Raw genomic sequence first — 18,461 nt, forward strand, 5'->3', positions numbered from 1 at the left:
AGTTCCTCCAGCATTTTGTGTGTGTGGCTTGGGATTTCTGGAATCTGCAGAACATCTCGTGTTTATCTCTTAACCAGCGATGTGCTGAACTGCTTAAGGTTAATGTTGTTCTGCAAACCTGTCAAATGTGCATGGTGCAGCTAGAGATTTTATTGCACCTAAATGAAGGGAGGAGGGATGATGCCAACTCCCTCTGCAAACTTCAAACTTTATGAATATCACTCTCAAGGATGTGGTGTCCACACCCCTGTTCAGGTTCTGGGTGGACAGTGGCCACAGAGTTAATGGATTCTTGGTTTTGGTAATAGAGGAGGGGACATGTAAATGGCAAATTATGAATGGTGTTTGCCAGAGGCTGGAGTGACAAGTATTTAACTGGTAACGAGTGGGTGCCAGACAGGATGTGGGGGCAAGATTGGAGACTGGGATTTGGGAATGGGTGTTGGTGGAGATTTGGGATGGGAAGAAGAGAAATGAAGGAAGGGGATAGGCTTACCAGGTGGACATCCCGTTTCAGTGCTGGTTAGGTAAGACCACGTTATCCTGGGATTGCACAATTCTGCTCACTCCCAAAACATTATGGTGCAAGTTGGCCAGAGCTTTAAACAAGCGCAGAACGTCATCCTGAGTGCCCTGCCTGGAAAATTGTGGCAGGGCAAAAAGGAAACTCAGCCTGAAGTGGTTGCCCAAATTACAGGAATGTCGGGTAATAATCCAAAAGCAGTCATTGTTGCCTTTTTCTAAGTATTTTCTACAGTGTGGCACTGAAAAGGTGGTGCACGGTTGAAAATCTAGGCAAAGTGAACATCATGGTCAGCACAGACATTGTGGGCTGAAGGGCCTGTTCCTCTGCTGTACTGTTCTATGTTCTATATGTTGTTTGAGCCTCTCAGTCTGAACCTTGAGTTCATTAACCAGAAATTGCGACGAAGTGCAAAACTTTAGACAGTGTTTCATTCTCCGTTATCTTCTTTGCTCTCCCACAGGTCGTAAATCAGTCGACTGCTGTTTCAACAACAATGAGCATATCCCCACATCTCACAGCAAGCAAGTTTCCACCCAATATCCCAATGTACATCAACCAACTAGATTTGGAGAATGGAAGTCACCTGGTCTATGTGGAATCATTTCAGCTCTAGCTGAGAGGTTTTCTCGTCAAAACTAGAGATAACGAAGGTTCTTTTTTGGCAAGGATGAGTGAGGCAGATTTAATAGAAATTTAGGCTCCACTTAGCACCACAAATCATAAAAAAGTGCAGATGTCAGAAATCTAAAACAAAACAGAAGATGTTGGAAACACTCGGTAAGGTCTCCAACCTGAAATGTTGAGCCTGTTTCTCTTCCCATCGATTCAGCCTGACCTGTGGACTATTTCCAGCAGTTTTGGTTCTTGCTGACACCACTGACGGCTCAAACCCATTCCCTGTCTGGGCCTGACACCTGGGACTCTATGCAAGATACTGACTTTTAGAAGTTCATAAGTTTTCTGATGACGCTGCCATAGTTGGATGCATCAGCAAGGGAATTGAGGCGGAGTGCAGGGCTACGGTGGGAAACTTTGTCACATGGTGTGAGCAGAATCATCTGCAGCTTAATGTGAAAAAGCCTAAGGAGCTGGTGGTGGACCTGAGGAGGGCTAAGGCACCGGTGACCCCTGTTTCCATCCAAGGGGTCAGTATGGACATGGTGGAGGATTACAAATACCTGGGGATACGAATGGACAATAAACTGGACTGGTCAAAGAACACTGAGGCTGTCTACAAGGGTCAGAGCTGTCTCTACTTCCTGAGGAGACTGAGGACGATGCCGAGAATGTTCTACGAGTCTGTGGTGGCCAGTGCTATCATGTTTGCTGTTGTGTGCTGGGGCAGCAGGCTGAGGGTAGCAGACACCAACAGAATCAACAAACTCATTCCTAAGGCCAGTGATGTTGTGAGGGTGGAACTGGACTCTCTGACGGTGGTGTCTGAAAAGAGGATGCTGTCCAAGTTGCATGCCATCTTGGACAATGACTCCCATCGACTCCATATGTACTGGTTAGGCACAGGAGTACATTCAGCCAGAGACTCATTCCACCGAGATGCAACACTGAGCGTCATAGGAAGTCATTCCTACCTGTGGCCATCAAACTTTACAACTCCTCCCTCAGAGTGTCAGACACCCTGAGCCAATAGACTGGTCCTGGACTTATTTCCACTTGGCATAATTTACTTATTACTTTTTAATTATTTATGGTTTTATATTGCTATATTTCTATACTATTCTTGGTTGCTGTGACTATACCGAAACTCAATTTCCCTCAGGATCAATAAAGTATGTCTGTCTGCCTGTCTGACTTTCCCTTCCTCCAAAGAACAAAAGGTTTCTAAGTCTCAGTCAGCTGCAACCACTCTGTTGAATGGACTGTTGGTGGGGATTGGGGGAAGGGTTGGACAGAAGGGATACTCCTGGAATTCTCAAAAGCCAAAGAACTAAACCCTCACCAATCATGGAGAAGAGATCGGAATGGTAGACGGACCCGTTCTTGGTTTGGTCCAACTTCGCCCTGTACAGGATACGAGTGACAGCGAGTCCAAAATAGCCACCAAACATATGGATAACCATCGAGCCTCCAGCATCCCGGGCCTTTGAGAGAAAAGTTTCTCTGTAAGTAACTTATTTAGTTCTTGAGAAGAACCCATTCCTTCCCACCTTTACCCCGGAGCTGTGCTCTGTCTGGCAATCCTGCTGAATGAAAAGATCCCCACCAGAAAGTTAAAACTTAGAACAGCTTGTACTGGAGCCTACCAGGGAGAAGGTGATTCTAGATTTAGTGTTGTGCAATGAACCGGATTTGATCAGGGACCTCGAGGTAAAGGAACCATTAGGAGGTAGTGAGCATAATACAGTATGTTTTAACTTACAATTTGAGAAGGAGAAGGGAAAATCGGATGTGTCAGTATTACAGTTGAACAAAGGGAACTGTGGAGCTATGAGGGAGGAACTGGCCAAAGTTCAATGGAACAATACCCTAGCAGGGAAGATAGTGGAACAACAATGGCAGGTATTTCTGAGAATAATGCAGAAGTTGCAGGATCAGTTCATTCCAAACAGGAAGAAAGATCCTAAGGGGAGTAAGGGGCGGCCGTGGCTGACAAGGGAAGTAAAGGGCAGTATAAAAATAAAAGAGAAGTATAACATAGCAAAGATGAGCGGGAAACCGGAGGACTGGAAAGCTTTTAAAGAGCAACAGAAGATAACAAAAAAGGCAATACGCCAAGAAAAAATGAGGTACGAAGGTAAACTAGCCAAGAATATAAAGGAGGATAGTAAAAGCTTCTTTAGGTATGTGAATAGCAAAAAAATAGTTCAGACCAAAATTGGGCCATTGAAGACAGAAACAGGTGAATTTATTATGGGGAACAAGGAAATGGCAGATGAGTTGAACAGGTACTTTGGATCTGTCTTCACTAGGGAAGACACAAACAATCTCCCAGATGTAATAGTGGCCAAAGGAACTAGGGTAAAGGATGAACTGAAGGAAATTTATATTAGGCAAGAAACGGTGTTGGATAGACTGTTGAGTCTGAAGGCTGGTCTGCATCCCAGGGTACTTAGAGGAGTCTCTAGAAATCGTGGACGCGTTGGTAATCATTTTCCAATGTTCTATAGATTCAGGAACAGTTCCTGCTGATTGGAGGGTGGTTAATATTGTCCCACTTTTCAAGAAGGGAGGGAGAGAGAAAACAGGGAATTATAGTCCGGTTAACCTGACGTCAGTGATGGGAAAGAAGCTGGGTCAATTATAAAAGAGGAAATTACGACACATTTGGATAGCAGTAGAAGGATCAGTCCGAGTCAGCATGGATTTATGAAGGGAAAATCATGCTTGACTAATCTTCTGGAGTTTTTTGAGGATGTAACTATGAAAATGGACAAGGGAGAGCCAGTGGATGTAGTGTACTTGGACTTCCAGAAAGCTTTTGATAAAGTCCCACATAGAAGATTAATGGACAAAATTTGAGCACATGGTATTGGAGGCAAAGTAATGACATGGATTGAAAATTGGCTGGCTGACAGGAAACAATGAGTAGCGACTAAAGGGTCCCTTTCGGAAAGGCAGGCTGTGACCAATGGGGTACCGCAAGCTTCGGTGCTGGGACTGCAGCCATTTACAATATACATTAATGATTTAGATGAAGGGATTAAAAGTAACATTAGCAAATTTGCTGATGACACAAAGCTGGGTGGCAGTGTGAAATGTCAGGAGGATGTTATAAGAATGCAGGGTGACTTGGACAGGTTGGGTGAGTGGGCAAATGTATGGCAGATGCAGTTTAATGTGGATAAATGTGAGGTTATCCACTTTGGTGACAAGAACAGGAAGGCAGATTACTATCTAAATGGAGTCAAGTTAGGAAAAGGGGAAATACAACAAGATCCAGGTGTTCTTGTATCAGTCAATGAAAGCAAGCATGCAGGTACAGCAAGCAGTGAAGAAAGCTAATGGCATGCTGGCTTTTATAACAAGAGGAATTGAGTATAGGAGTAAAGAGGTCCTTCTGCAGCTGTACAGGGTCCTGGTGAGACCCCACCTGGAGTATTATGTGCAGTTTTGGTCTCCAAATTTGAGGAAGGACATTCTTGCTATTGACGGAGTGCAGCGTAGGTTCACAAGGTTAATTCCCGGAATGGCAGGACTGTCATATGTTGAAAGATTGGAGTGACTGGGCTTGTATACACTGGAATTTAGAAGGATGAGAGGGAATCTGATTGAAACATATAAGATTATTAAGGGATTGGACATGCTGGAGGCAGGAAGCATGTTCCCGCTGATGGGTGAGTCCAGAATTAGAGGCCAGAGTTTAAGAATAAGGGGTAGGCCATTTAGAAGAGAGATGCAAAAAACTTTTTCACCCAGAGAGTGGTGGATATGTGGAATGCTCTGCCGCAGAAGGTAGTGGAGGCCAAGTCTCTGGATGCATTCAAGAGAGAGTTAGATAGAGCTCTTATAGATAGCGGGGTCAAGGGATATGGGGAGAGGGCAGGAATGGGGTACTGATTGTGTATGATCAGCCATGATCACAGTGAATGGTGGTGCTGGCTAGAAGGGCCGAATGGCCTACTCCTGTGCCTACTGTCTATTGTCTATTGTCTATTAAAGCCCAGAAACAGACCCAGGCGAAGAGACCTTCGAGGAATGAATCTTGAAGGTTACTTCCCGCAGCCACAGAAGAAATTGATTGGAGTGTGTGATCATTCAAGAGGTGGGAAGGAGCTGAATGGCTAGATGTGGATAGAAAGCTTAAAAGAAGAAATTGCTAGAAGCACTCAGGTAGCGTTTGTAGGAAAAAGAAATTGCTAACATTTCAGGTCCAGGATCTTTCATCAGAACTTTGCACTTGGTGAAGCGTCTCTGACTTGAAACAGAAACTCTGTTTCTCTTTCCATAGCTGTTGCCTGAACTAGAGTTTTTCTAGCATTTCTGTCTTTATTTCAATCATCCAGTACCTGTAGCTTCTTTGTTTTGGAACGTAAGCACTGCGCGGGTATGAGATGAAATAGCGAGGCTAAAGCTGGAGATGAAAGGACTGAAGGGTGAACGTGGAAACACGGCCAGATGTTGGAATTTTAAGAGCAACACACGAAAAGCTGGAGGAACTCAGCAGGTCAGGTCTAGTCCATGGAGGGAGAATAAACACTCAATGTTCTGAGCCAAGACCCTCCAGCAGATCTAAAACGGATGGAGCAAGAAGTCAGAATAAGAAGGTGGAGGCAAGGGTGAGGAGCACAAACTGACCAGTGATACGCGAAACCAGGTGAGGGGGTAAGAAGGGTGCCTGAGGGAGGGGGAATGAGGTGAGAAAGCGAAGGGGGGGGACACGTTCATGAAGGGTCTCAGCCCAAAAATTCAACTCTTCATTCCCACTCCATAGGTGCCTCCTGACCTGCTGAGCACCTCCAGCATTTTGGGTGTTGCTCTGGATTTCCGGCATCTGCAGAATCCCTTGCGCCTCAAGTTTAAGGCGGTACCACTAAGGAATAGGGAGGCGAACGGCAGAGTGAGACAAGAGGCTCATTCAGGGAGAAGCACTGTGGCAGAGGAAGGCCACGTTAAAGAGGAACTTGAGAGGAGGAGGCCATTTGCGTTGACTTTGATGTTCATCCTTGAGGTTGGTTTAAGGAAACAGGGGTCGTTTGAGTAGTGGTTAGCAAAGTGCTATTGCAGTGCCAACAATGTGGGTTTAATTCCTCTTGCTGTCTGTGAGGATTTTGTACATTTTCCATGTGACTGCGTGGGCTTGATCCGGTTTCCTCTCACGTTCTAAGGACATATAGGTGAGTAGATTAATTGGGCACAGTGGTGTAACTGGGGGGAATGGACTTACTGAGTCAGAAGGGCTTGTTACTATGCTGTATCTCTAAACAAATTAAACACACCCTTTGGGAAAGAGAAACTGTTGTGCTGGCAAAGTGAAAGATTGTGTAGGGAAGTGTCCTAGACAACCTCTTCCTTGATGAGAAGTCCTCAGGGTCGGTTAACCAATGTTAAAAATTAGCTGCCATGGATATCAGGGAGAATCTATTCACCCAAAAAGTTAAGGAGCTCGTTCGATGAATCAACAGGGAGGGATGTGAAGCAGGCAATATAAATACGTATCATAAAATGAGATCAGTTTCTGAGGAGACTAAAAGAAAGGTTCAGGATTGCCGGTCCTCATGAATGTTAATGGCTCCTTAATTTCATGCCCCTTGATCAAACCCCATTTTACAGTAAGAGTACGGTAAAGATTAGCCACTGAAAAGGAATGATGGACAACTCACCCCGAGAAGGCTCAGTATGATGTATTCATTGACTGCATAGAGGGTCACTTCAACCAACGCCATGATCAGCAACTGCACTGGACTAACTTTTCCAAGAACGGCTCCAAATGAGATCAGCACCGAAGCAGCACAGAAATCGGCATTTATCAGGCTGGGAATAGAGGAATCACAACAAAATAGTGGGATCAAATAACAGTTGATATTAGAATCCTGTAGTGGTTGTGACAGAGTTATCGATAAGACCGTAAGACCATAAAACATAGGTGCAGAATTAGGCCATTCAGCCCATCGAGTCTGCGCCACCATTCTCTAATGGCTGATCCCGGATTCCACTCAACCCCATACACCTGCCTTCTCGCCATAACCTTTGAAGCTCTGACCAATCAGGAAACTACCGATTTTCGCTTTAAATATACCCACAGGTCTTGGCCCCCACAACTGTCTGGCAGAACGTTCCACAGATTCACTACTCTCTGGCTTAAAAACATTCTTCCTTACCTCTGTTCTAAAGGGGAGCCCCTCAATTTTGAGGCTGTGCCTCCAGTTCTGGATACCCCCATCATAGGAAACATTCACCTTATCTCGTCCTTTCAACATTTGGTTTGTCTCAGTGAGATTCCCACCGCATTCTTCTAAATTCAGGCCTAAAGCTGCCAAACGCTCCTCTTATGTCAACCCCTTCATCCCCGGAATCGTCCTCTGGACTCTCTCCAATGACAACACACCCTCTCTAAGATATGGATCCTAAAACTGTTGACAATACTCTAAGTGCAGACTGACTAGTGTCTTATAAACCCTCAGCATTATCTCCTTGCTTTCATATTCTATTCCTCTTAAAATGAATGCCAACATGACATATGTTTTCTTTACCACAGTAAATTAACCTTCTGGGATTCTTGCATGATGATTTTTGCACCTCTGATGTTTAATTTTTTTCCACATTTAGATGTCTGCCCTTTTGTTCCTTTTACAAAATACATTATCGTACATTTCCCAACACTGTATTCCATCTGCACATTTTTGCTCATTCTTCTAATTTGCCTAAGTCCTGCTGCAATCAAATTGCTTCCTCAATTTCCTACCCCTCCACCTATCTTTGTATCATCAGCAAAGTTTGCCACAAAGCCATCAATTCCATTATCTAAATAATGTGAAAAATAGCAGTCCCAATACTGACCCCTGAGGAACACCACTAGTCACTGCCAGCCAACCAGAAAAGGCCCCTTTTATTCCCACTCACTGCCTCCTGCCTGTCAGCCAATCCTCTATCCATGCCAGTAACTTTCCTGTAATGCCATAGGATTTTATCATGTTAAGCAGCTTCATGTCTGGCACTGTATCAAATGCCTTCTGAAAATCCAAGTAAATGACATGCACTGCCTCTCCTTTGCCATCATGTTTATTACTTCCTTGAAGAACTCTAACAGATCTGTCAGGCAAGATTTCTCTTTATAGTATCCACGCTGACTGTCGTAATCTATCATTAGTCCCCAACTACTTCTAAACCTCATCCTTAATAACGGACTCCAATATTTCCCAAACACTGAGGTTAGGGGAACTAGTGTATAATTTCCTTTTTTTTTGCCTTCCTCCCTTAAAGAGTGGAGCGACATCTATAACTTTCTAATCCTCTGGCACCATGTCAGAATCAAGTGATTCACGAAAGATCATAACCAATGCATCTGTTTTCTCTGCAGCAGCCTCTTTCGGAACTCTGGGATGTAGTCCACCTGGTCCAGACGACTCCTCCACCTTTAAACCTTTCAGTTAGCACTTTTTCCTTTGTAATAGCAATGGTACTCACTCCTGCTCCCTGACACTCACAGACCTCTGACACACTGTCTGTCACTACGTAACCAATTGCCACAATTCATATTTTCCAAGCTGTAGATATCCTTGTCCTACAGATTACTGAACCAGTTATGAAAAATGCTTACTATTGCATTCAAGATTCAAGTTTATTTATCAAGTGTGCAACAAAACCTACAGTGAAATGTATCCCTTACATTAATAACCAACTCACCCTGGCTGTAGTGCTCAATGATATCTTTAACCTCTCACTTTGGCAGTCTGAGCTACCCACCTGCTTCAAGCAGGCTTCAATTACAGGCAGTCCCCGAGTTACGAACATCAACTTACGAACAACTCATACTTACAAACAGAGGGAGGAGAGTGCCGTCCGCCATTTTAAGTCGGATCACGACGCCGTTCGCTATTTTAAGTCGTTACTGTTAACACTGTGAGTGTGTAACTTTGTACTTGGCTTAAATATTTCTTAGCAAGGTTCACCCTGACCACCCCCCCCCCCCCACCTTTTCCAGTCAGCACCGCCCCTACTTGTCCCATTTAACCTGGCTCAGCGCGAGTAGACTTTAGGACCCGGGGAAGCAGAGGACCTGCTACCCGCGGCTGCTGCTGAATCTGCAGTTTTCTGTTCTGTTGACAGAAAATGATCACGATTGAAAATAAAGTGCATACAATAAAGCGATCAGAAAGAGGTGAAACGCCATCAGTCATTGGAAAAGCGTTAGGCTACAGTCAGTCAACGATCGGAACAATTTTAAAGCATACAGGTAAAGGATAAAGTGAGAATAATGGAGCATGTGAAAGGCCCTGCCCCGATGAAAACTACAATTATTACTAAGCAATGTGGTGGTTTATATATTGAAATACTTACGTTTCTTAAGTGTTTTATATGCATAGAAAGGTAAAATATACACTATATAGTAAGACAAATGTTTGACTAACTGACGCTAAATAATACCGGATGTACCTGTTCCGACTTAGGTACAAATCCGACTTAAAGACGGACTCAGGAACAGAACTCATTCATAACCCGGGGACTGCCTATATACCTGAGAAGAATGTGGCAACCTACCTCAATGACGATCACCCAGTAGCACTTACGTCCACAGTGATGAACTGTTTTGAGAGGTTGCTGATGAAACGTATCAACTCCTGCCTGAGAAGGCTAATGGAATGTCAGTGAAGAAGACTAATGGAATGTTGGCCTTTATTACAAAGGGAATTGAGTACAAGAGCAAGGAAATCCTTTTGCATTTGTACAGGGCCCTGGTGAGACCACACCTGGAGTATTGTGTACAGTTTTGGTCTCCAGGGTTAAGGAAGGACATCCTGGCTATAGAGGAAGTGCAGCGTAGATTCACAAGGTTAATTACTGCGATGTCCGGACTGTCTTACGCAGAGAGATTAGAGAGACTGGGCTTGTACATGCTGGAATTAAGGAGATTGAGAGGGGATCTGATTGCAACATATAAGATTATTAAGGGATTGGACAAGATAGAGGCAGGAAATATGTTCCAGATGCTGGGAGAGTCCAGTACCAGAGGGCATGGTTTGAGAATAAGGGGTAGGTCATTTAGGACAGAGTTAAGGAAAAACTTCTTCTCCCAGGGAGTTGTGGGGGTCTGGAATGCACTGCCTCGGAAGGCAGTGGAAGCCAATTCTCTGGATGCTTTCAAGAAGGAGCTAGATAGGTATCCTATGGATAGGGGAATCAAGGGATATGGGGACAAGGCAGGAACTGGGTATTGATAGTAGATGATCAGCCATGATCTCAGAATGCAGGTGCAGGCTTGAAGGGCTGAATGGTCTACTTCTGCACCTATTGTCTATTGTCTAGAAGCAACCTGATTCTACCCTAATTTCCCTACCGGCTCTACAGGTTCGCAGCAGATGACATTTTACTGGCTCCTCACCCAACCCAAGAACATACGGACAACCAAGAGGCATACATCAGGAGGCTCTATATCAATTACAGCTTGGCATCCAATACTATCGTCCCCTCATATCCCGCCTGTAATGGAGAGCGACAGTAGGTAGGAGGGAAGGGTTGGATTGTTCTTAGGTTAAGATGTCAGTGCATCATCGTGGGCTGATGGACTGTATTGGCTCTGTTCTGTCTTTGTTTTGTTTCTCTTCCTGCTCCATTAGCACACCCCAGCCAAATATTTTCAATATAACTCATTTCTTGTCAAGCCTGTTGTTAACTATTGTCATTTACAACACATCTCCAGGATAAAATGATGACACCCACACTGAAATACAGTACTCCGTTTATCATTTCCATCCTCTACCTTAGCGTTTCCGTAACTTAAAACTGACATGTTTATCTCTTTTGGAATTCTGCAAAAGTCTGATCTGTGGCATTAATGCTGTTTCACTTTCCATAGAAGCTGCCAGAACTACTAAGCATACACAGCATTTTATGATTCTATTTCAGATTTGAAGAACCTGCTATTATTTTTTTAAATTTTCAGCCACTAAAGCTCACCTTTCCACTCCGATTTTGATCTTTCCATCGCTGTAATCCAGGGAATGAAACCATCCTTGCATCAGCAGAGCCCATTGGATACTGAAAGACGCTATAAGGAAGTTGAATCCGACACTGCCAAATCCGTATCTCTTCAGGAACGTCATCAGAAATCCAAATCCCACGAAAACCATCACATGAACGTCTTGAAAGCCTGTGATCAAAAGAACAAAATTACCTGAGATCGCTTCTAAGAAGGCAAACTACCTACCTGGAGCTACGTATCAGAGGAGAAAATTTCAAGGTATTCAAAAATCCAGGGAATCTTTGCAACCAGTGAAGTGGTTTTGAAGTGACACTCAAAATGAATTCCAGATAAAACAATGTATTTCATAAACACAGAGGGTTCTGCTGATGCTGGAAATCTGGGACAACACACAGAGTTGTTAGCACAATGCCTTACAGTAGCAGCAACAGGGGTTCAATTCCCACTGCTGCCTGTAAGGAGTTTGTACGAACTCCCCGTGACCGCATGGGTTTCCTCAGGGTGATCTGGATTCCTCTATCAGTTCAAAGACTGTACTGGTTTGATGGGTCAGTTGGTTGGTGTAAATTTCCCATGAATGAGCTAAGATTAAATCAGGGGATTGCTTGGCGGCATTGCTCGATGGGTCGGGGGGGGCCTATTCTGTGCTGTATCTCAATGAATAAATAAATATATTGCTGGATAAACTCAGCAGGTCAGGCAGCATCTAAGGAGGAGAACAAACAGTCAGCATTTCTGGTCAAAACCCTTACGAAGGGTCTCAGCATGACATATCAATTATTTATTCCCCTCCATCGACACTGCCCGACCTTTAAAGATTAAAAACAGATTGGCTGTATTTGTCACATGTACATCAAACGTGCAGTGAAATCAGATCGGCAATCATTGTACTGAGCACTTCCAGCGTAAATGTACTGTAGCAAGCCCCCGTTTCACTGGCCCGAGCCATGGGTCTTTGGAGCAACCACATGGTCACGGGGAGAATGTACCAACTCCTTACAGACAGCGGTGGGAATCGAACCCCAACTGGTAATCTCTGGAGCTGTAGAGCAAAGCTATGGTTCCACCCTAACTTCTCAACTAACTGTGAGTCCCTTCAGCATTTTGTGTGCGCTACAAAACGGGTCCCGAAGAACAGTGTCAACCTGAAACATCGACTATGTGTTCAATTCCATAGACGCTGCCTGCCCTGCTGAGTTCCTCCAGCATTTTGTGTCTACTGTTTTGGATTTCCAGCATCTACAGATGTTCGAGTCTTTACAATGAACCATCCTTTTGGCTACAAAATGCTTACCAACCTGAACACTCTTCATTATCAAATTAACATCTTTAAAATGTAAACATCTATTATTCAGCACTTCCTCAATACCACACTATGACCGCAAGCTTAGATTTAGTGCTTGCACATCTGCAGAGGTTTCTATACCCCTACTGCCTTCAGCTTCAGGGCTTACAAGTGTCTGGCTGTGAGAGGGTCCACCCAGTCAGACCCTCCCTGTGTGGTCAGCACATCACTCCCAGCGTATGCTGTCCCTGGGATGTCTGTGCCGTAGACGAGACAGTCAGGTCTGAATCAGATAGGGAAGAGGGTATGGAGAAGGCAAGGGTCCGCGTCACAGTTCATCCTCGGCAACTATCTAACTCTCTGATTGATGGGATGTCTCCAGGGCCACATACGCAGACATCATCTGCTGCTGGAAGATCATAAGATTAGTGAGAAATGCTCTTTGGTCTGCCCAAAGCTTGTTGGTCTCCCAGAACACATGATATCTATAAGGGAATGCTGCCAACTGGCACAGTCCAGGCTGCAGGAGTGTGCTCTTTCATTGATTCTATTGTGTTTCTTTTGTTTACTGTAAATGTCCACAAGTAAATGAATCTCAGGATTGTATATAGTGACATATATATACTTTGATAATTTACTTTTAACTTTGAATCATGGTGGAAAGTCATGCATCACAAATGAGTATTAGCGTTTTGCTTCTGTGTTTACCTGAAGCTTTCTCTTTGTCCATTTGCTCTCTCGTGACCTCTTTGCCAAGTTTTGGTGATTTCTCTCTTTTTTTCCCCATCTGCTTCACTTGTTAGCAAGTACCCATGTATCTCTTGCTCTCTATTTATGCCGTGTGTATCTGTCATTCCTTTCTATCTATTCATCACACCTCTCTCTGTCACTCTCCAATGTAACCCTTTGTCATGTTTTTTTTTCTCTTTCCTACCTTCTGACTATCTCTTTTTATCTGTCTACTCCTTTTTGTTTCTACCGCTGTCCATTCTCTCTCTTTCTGTAAGTCTTCAAAGTATGCATATTACAACAAACTGTTGTGCAGTTTTCAGGCTGAGTAAAAATTTCCTACTCAGAGCAACTGTAAAAAAATTAGAGTGTTCGTCGGTTTCAGGCTAAGACCTTCATCAGGACTCGAAAAAACGGGGGCAGAAGCCAGAATACAACGGTGGGAAGAGGGAGAAGAGGACAAGGTAGCAAGTTTGACTTAATGAAGCTTGACTCCTCCCCTCTCCCCACCTTCTTATTTGGCTTCTGCCCCCTTCCTTTCCAGTCTTAAAGAGTTTTGGTCCAAAACCCCGACTGTTTATTTCCCTGCATACGGGCTACCTGACCTGCTGAATTCCCAGCATTTGTGCAGGTTGTCCTATTGACAACTCATTATCAATAATTTACTTCCCCCCATAGATGCTGCCTGACTTGCTGAGTTCCTCCAGTGTTTTGTGGGTTGCTTAAGAATCTGCAGAATATCTTGCCTGTCAATTCTAGCTTAAGGCTACGAAGCTGAGTTTTCATATCATGATATCAGAATCAAGTTTAATATCACCGACTTACATTGTGAAATTTGTTAACTATGCAGCGGCAGTACCATGTAATATATGAGAATAGAAAGTAAAAGAAAACTGAATTACAGTATATATATTAAAAAGTTGACTTAAATAAGTAGTGCAAACAAAATAGGAAATAAATAAAAACAAGTAGTGAGGTAGTGTTCATTGGTTCAATGCCCATTCAGAAACTGGATGGCAGAGAGGGAAAGAAATGAAGCACACATTGGCTGTGTGCCTTCAGGCTTCTGTACCTCCCTCCTGATGGTAGGAACAAGAAGAGGGCATGTCCTGGGTGGTGGAGGTCCTTAATAATGGATGCTGCCTTTCTAAGGCACTGCTCCTTGAAGATGTCTTGGATACTACAGAGGCTAGCGCTCACGATGACTAATTCTACAACCCTACAGCTTACTTCAATCCCGCGCAGTAGCTCCCCCCCCCCCCACTCCCCAACCCCGTACCAGATGCAGCCAGTTAGAATGCTCTCCATTGTACATCTGTGGAATTTTGCAAGTGTTTTTGGTGACATACCAAATCTCCTCAAACTCTAAATGATATATACCCACTGTCTTGCCTTCTGTATAACTGTATCCGTATGTTGGATCCAGGTTGGATCCTCAGAGATTCTGACACCCAGGAACTCGAAATTGCTCACCTGAATTATATTCAGCAGTTAAAAAACACTGCCTCTTTCCTTGGTTGGACGATTTCATAATGGCTGACTTATTATCTATTTAACCCATTCTTCTACCTTCTCCTTGTAACATAGAAAACCTCCAGCGTAATACAGGCCCTTCCGCCCACAATGCTGTGCCGAACATGTACTTACTTTAGAGATTACCTAGGCTGCCCATAGCCCTCTATTTTTCTAAGCTCCATGTACCTGTCCAGGAGTCTCTTAAAAGACCCTATCATATCTGCCTCCACCACCATCGCAGGCAGCCCATTCCACGCACTCACCACTCTCTGCGTATAAAACATACCCGACATCTCCTCTGTACCTACTTCCAAGCACCTTCAAACTGTGCCTTTCTCTCATTTAAGGACTCAGGAGGTGGCACATTTAATCTGAGCTGGAATAGGAGCCCAGAGCCCTACTCCACTTTTGCTTCTTCCAATGTACACAAGCTCCCTTATTCTGGTTAACTCCTGCTTTGGGTACAGGTTTTTTTGTTATTATTTGACATATTTGATACCCTTATTAATCAAGAACCTTAGAGAAACTGGAAATACATGTTCCCTCAATCAGACTAATTAACACCTCCACCCATCAATCCACCACTATATACATATCACTTTGTGTCACCTTATAATTAAGCTATGTATATAATTTACTTGTATGCTGTGTTTTATAGAATTACTTTTATATTGATATTTATGGTGCTTTTCTGTTTTGTTTTTTTGTGTTCTTTATGCTTATTGCGGATTTAAACTGCATCGGATCTGGAATAACAACCATTCCCTTCTCCTTTACAGGCGTGTCCTGAAGAATGAGAATAAATCTTTGAATCTGGAATATGCAATTTTTTACAAATTTCGCTTCCACGGTAAAAAGCAGAGATGCAGATTTGATCCACGGTAGGCAACCTGAAACTACCGCGTCTCTCTTCTTACCAATGCTGCCCGACCTGTAAAGTATTTCCAACCAGTTCTGCTCATTAGCAGAATTAGGGCATTTGGCCCATGAAGTCCGCACAGCCATTCCATTCCAGCGCGGCTGATTCATGACCTCTCTCAACCCCATTCTTCTGCCTCCCCCCAAAAAACTTTGATGCCCTTGTGTTCAATAAGCTATTAGCCCCCGCTTTAAATATGACTTTGCTTTCACAGCCGTCTGTGGAAGTGAATTCCATAAATTCAGCATAAGGCACCGGGAAAGGAAGGGAACGGGTGACGCTATTTGATTACATTAGTGCAGCTACCGGAGGTTTGAAGTGAAAATGCGGTCATCGCCAGCGGGTAGTTTCAGATCAACGAGCTTTCATGCAAAGTTCACTGATTTGAAAGACCAGCACTATAACCCTCCCTGCCTTCAAGTGCTGCCTAACCAATTTTGTGCTCCGGTGTTTTCCGGAGAGCATTTGTCTTTGGTGGGGTGGGGGAAGAACGCGTCGTTGCATTACTTACTGGGATACCTGAAGTAGAAATCGTTCTCCAAGTCGCTGCTGATGTTATGAGCTATCTTGGTTTTGATCCAGTGAGCATCTGATTCTTCATTATATCTGATGAAAACTCCGAAGAGAATAATCATCGCCAACTGCCAAGTAAAACAAACGACGGGCAGTTTCCAGCGCATTAGGGTGTTCTTCATTCTGCTGTTCCAGAGGGTCCTTTTCGTCTCTCTCAAAGGAATAATGTCTACAAGTTAACTTCGCAGTTACTCTCCAGAGGAACGAGAAACTTATTTGGACTTTCTGAGTCAGTTGTTCCAGCGCAAGTGAATCTTCCTTCCCGTGGCACAGATCATTTAAATTTTGGGGAAGGGTTGGGCCTTCGCGAAGGAGGAGCCTGAAGTGAAATTCAACTGCCTGGGGAAGAATTGGAGACGAGAAAATTCGCCGAAATCAAAGCCTTTTTGTCAATCTAAAGGAATTCTTCGGATGCTTTACTGCCAACGCGATAAGATCTCAGTTGCCCTCTCTCGGCGCAGATCCGATCAGATCTGCGAGGATAGCAGGGAGGGTCTTCATTATGGAAATCCTTGAATTCCAACCGCGCTTTTTGCACCCAGGACGCCACTAGAAGCTTTACAGCCCATTTAAACATTTATTTCAGACAGGAAAGCTGGGTCAGCAACCTGGAACAGTAGCGCTGTACCTCCATCCACATAAGTACTTCCTGATTTTTTTTAAATAATTTTTCTCTCTCCAGTTCCTACAATTTTGGGGCACGTAATAGACCGCAGATGCGGGACAATTAGGAGCAGCAAACTAGATGCTGGAGGGATTCAGGGGACCCTGTGGCATCAGTGAAGTGAACAGACCAAAACGCTGCAGGAACTCAGCAGGTCAGGCAGCATCTCTGGAAATGAATAAACAGTAGACATTTCGGGCTAAGGCGCGTCTTCAGGACTGGAAAGGAATAGAGGAAGGCGCCGGAATAAAACGGTAGGGAGGGGAGGGGGGAGAGCTAGAAGGTGACAGGTGAAACCAGGTGGAGAGGAAAGATAAAGGGCTAGAGAAGAGGGAATATAGAAAGGGAAGGAGGAGAGGTCCGGGGGAGGTGGTAAACGGGTGAGAAGAGGTAAAAGGAAAGAGTAGGGAAGAGAAGGGGGGAGCAGAAAAAATACCGGAAGGGTAAATCGATATTCATGCCATCGGGTTAGGGGCTTCCCAGACGGAATATAGGTTATTTTCCCCTACCCTGGCACACGAGAAAGCCATGAGCCGACATGGCGGAACGGGAATGGGAATCGATATTAAAATACTTGACCACCGGGAGGTTCTGCTTTCGGCGGATGCAGCGGTAATGGACAAATTAGATTAGGTGAGATTTATATGTCATATCGTGAAATGCGTGGTTTGGGTCAAATCAAAGCTGCGAGGATTGTGCTGGGAGGCATGGCATGCCCACAACTCACCATCCCTAACCATGCGTCTTTGGAAGGCGGGAGGGAACCGGAGCACCCGGAGGAAATCGACGCCGTTACAGGGTGAATGTGCAAAGTCCTTACAGTCAACGGAAGAGATCAAACCCCAGTCTTACAGCCGACACTAAAGCCATTGCACTAACCTACTGCATTGCAGTGTCGCCTGTGTTGTGTTGAGACTTTCAGTAGCTTTACCACAGAGACATCAACTGTCCATTTCCCCTACTAATTCTACCTGAGCCATTAGTTCCTTCTGCATCTTGTTTCTTGCTCCTGTTATTACATATAATTTTGTTATACAAAAGTCACTAATCTAGGATATGAGTTGATAACCAGAGCTAGTCTCAGAACTTCCAAGAAACTGCTGGTCATCAGGCTGGGAAATTGTGAATGTGTGCAGAACGTCAAAAGGCTATCAAAGAGAAGGATGTGGAGGATAGGTCAGAGAGGGTACATCAATATTCTAGGTCCCTCCACTCCCACCTACCTTCTGCCTCACCTGGTTTTACTTTTTCACCTGCCTGCTTGTACTCCTTCCCTTCCCGCACCCCTTCCCTGCCCACTTCTATCTTGGCTTCTTACCCTTACTTTCCAGTCTTAGCCCAAAATGTCAACTGTTTATCCCTCTCCATAGATGTTTCCTGATCTGCTGAGTTCCTCCTGCACGTTGTTCCTCTGGATTTCCAGCATTCGGAGAATTTCGTGTGCTCATGGTATCTATCCCAGCTTATTGAGAAAGAAAAGAGAGGAGATTGCTCATGACTTAATAAAGACCTTTCTAATCCTCTTTAATCATGGGCTAGGTGCCAGAGGACTGAAGACCAGTCAGTCTTGTTCATTTGGGACTGTTACAGGAAATTATTATCTGGTAAGCCTTAAATCATTGGTAGGTAGATACTTATGAATAGAATCTACTC

At 44.2% G+C, this 18,461-nt stretch overlaps 1 protein-coding gene across 2 annotated transcripts in view; it reads right to left on the bottom strand.

The window, feature by feature from the left end:
- rhcgb (Rh family, C glycoprotein b) overlaps window positions 1-18,461 on the bottom strand; it is an 86,696-nt gene that overhangs the window by 21,780 nt on the left and 46,455 nt on the right. The window contains exons 1-4 of one of the 2 annotated variants that reach the window (XM_059952895.1): window positions 16,083-16,999; window positions 11,099-11,291; window positions 6,805-6,955; window positions 2,484-2,625 (exon numbers count right to left, since the gene is read on the bottom strand). In XM_059952895.1, the coding sequence (XP_059808878.1) occupies window positions 2,484-2,625; window positions 6,805-6,955; window positions 11,099-11,291; window positions 16,083-16,266 (670 nt within the window). In that variant the 5' untranslated portion in view covers window positions 16,267-16,999. Of the gene's footprint in view, window positions 1-2,483; window positions 2,626-6,804; window positions 6,956-11,098; window positions 11,292-16,082; window positions 17,000-18,461 lie in introns of those variants that run through there. The other variant, XM_059952896.1, reaches the window with a different exon arrangement.

Source organism: Hypanus sabinus, chromosome 28 (assembly GCF_030144855.1).
Source record: "Hypanus sabinus isolate sHypSab1 chromosome 28, sHypSab1.hap1, whole genome shotgun sequence".
Taxonomy (NCBI): Eukaryota; Metazoa; Chordata; class Chondrichthyes; order Myliobatiformes; family Dasyatidae; genus Hypanus; species Hypanus sabinus.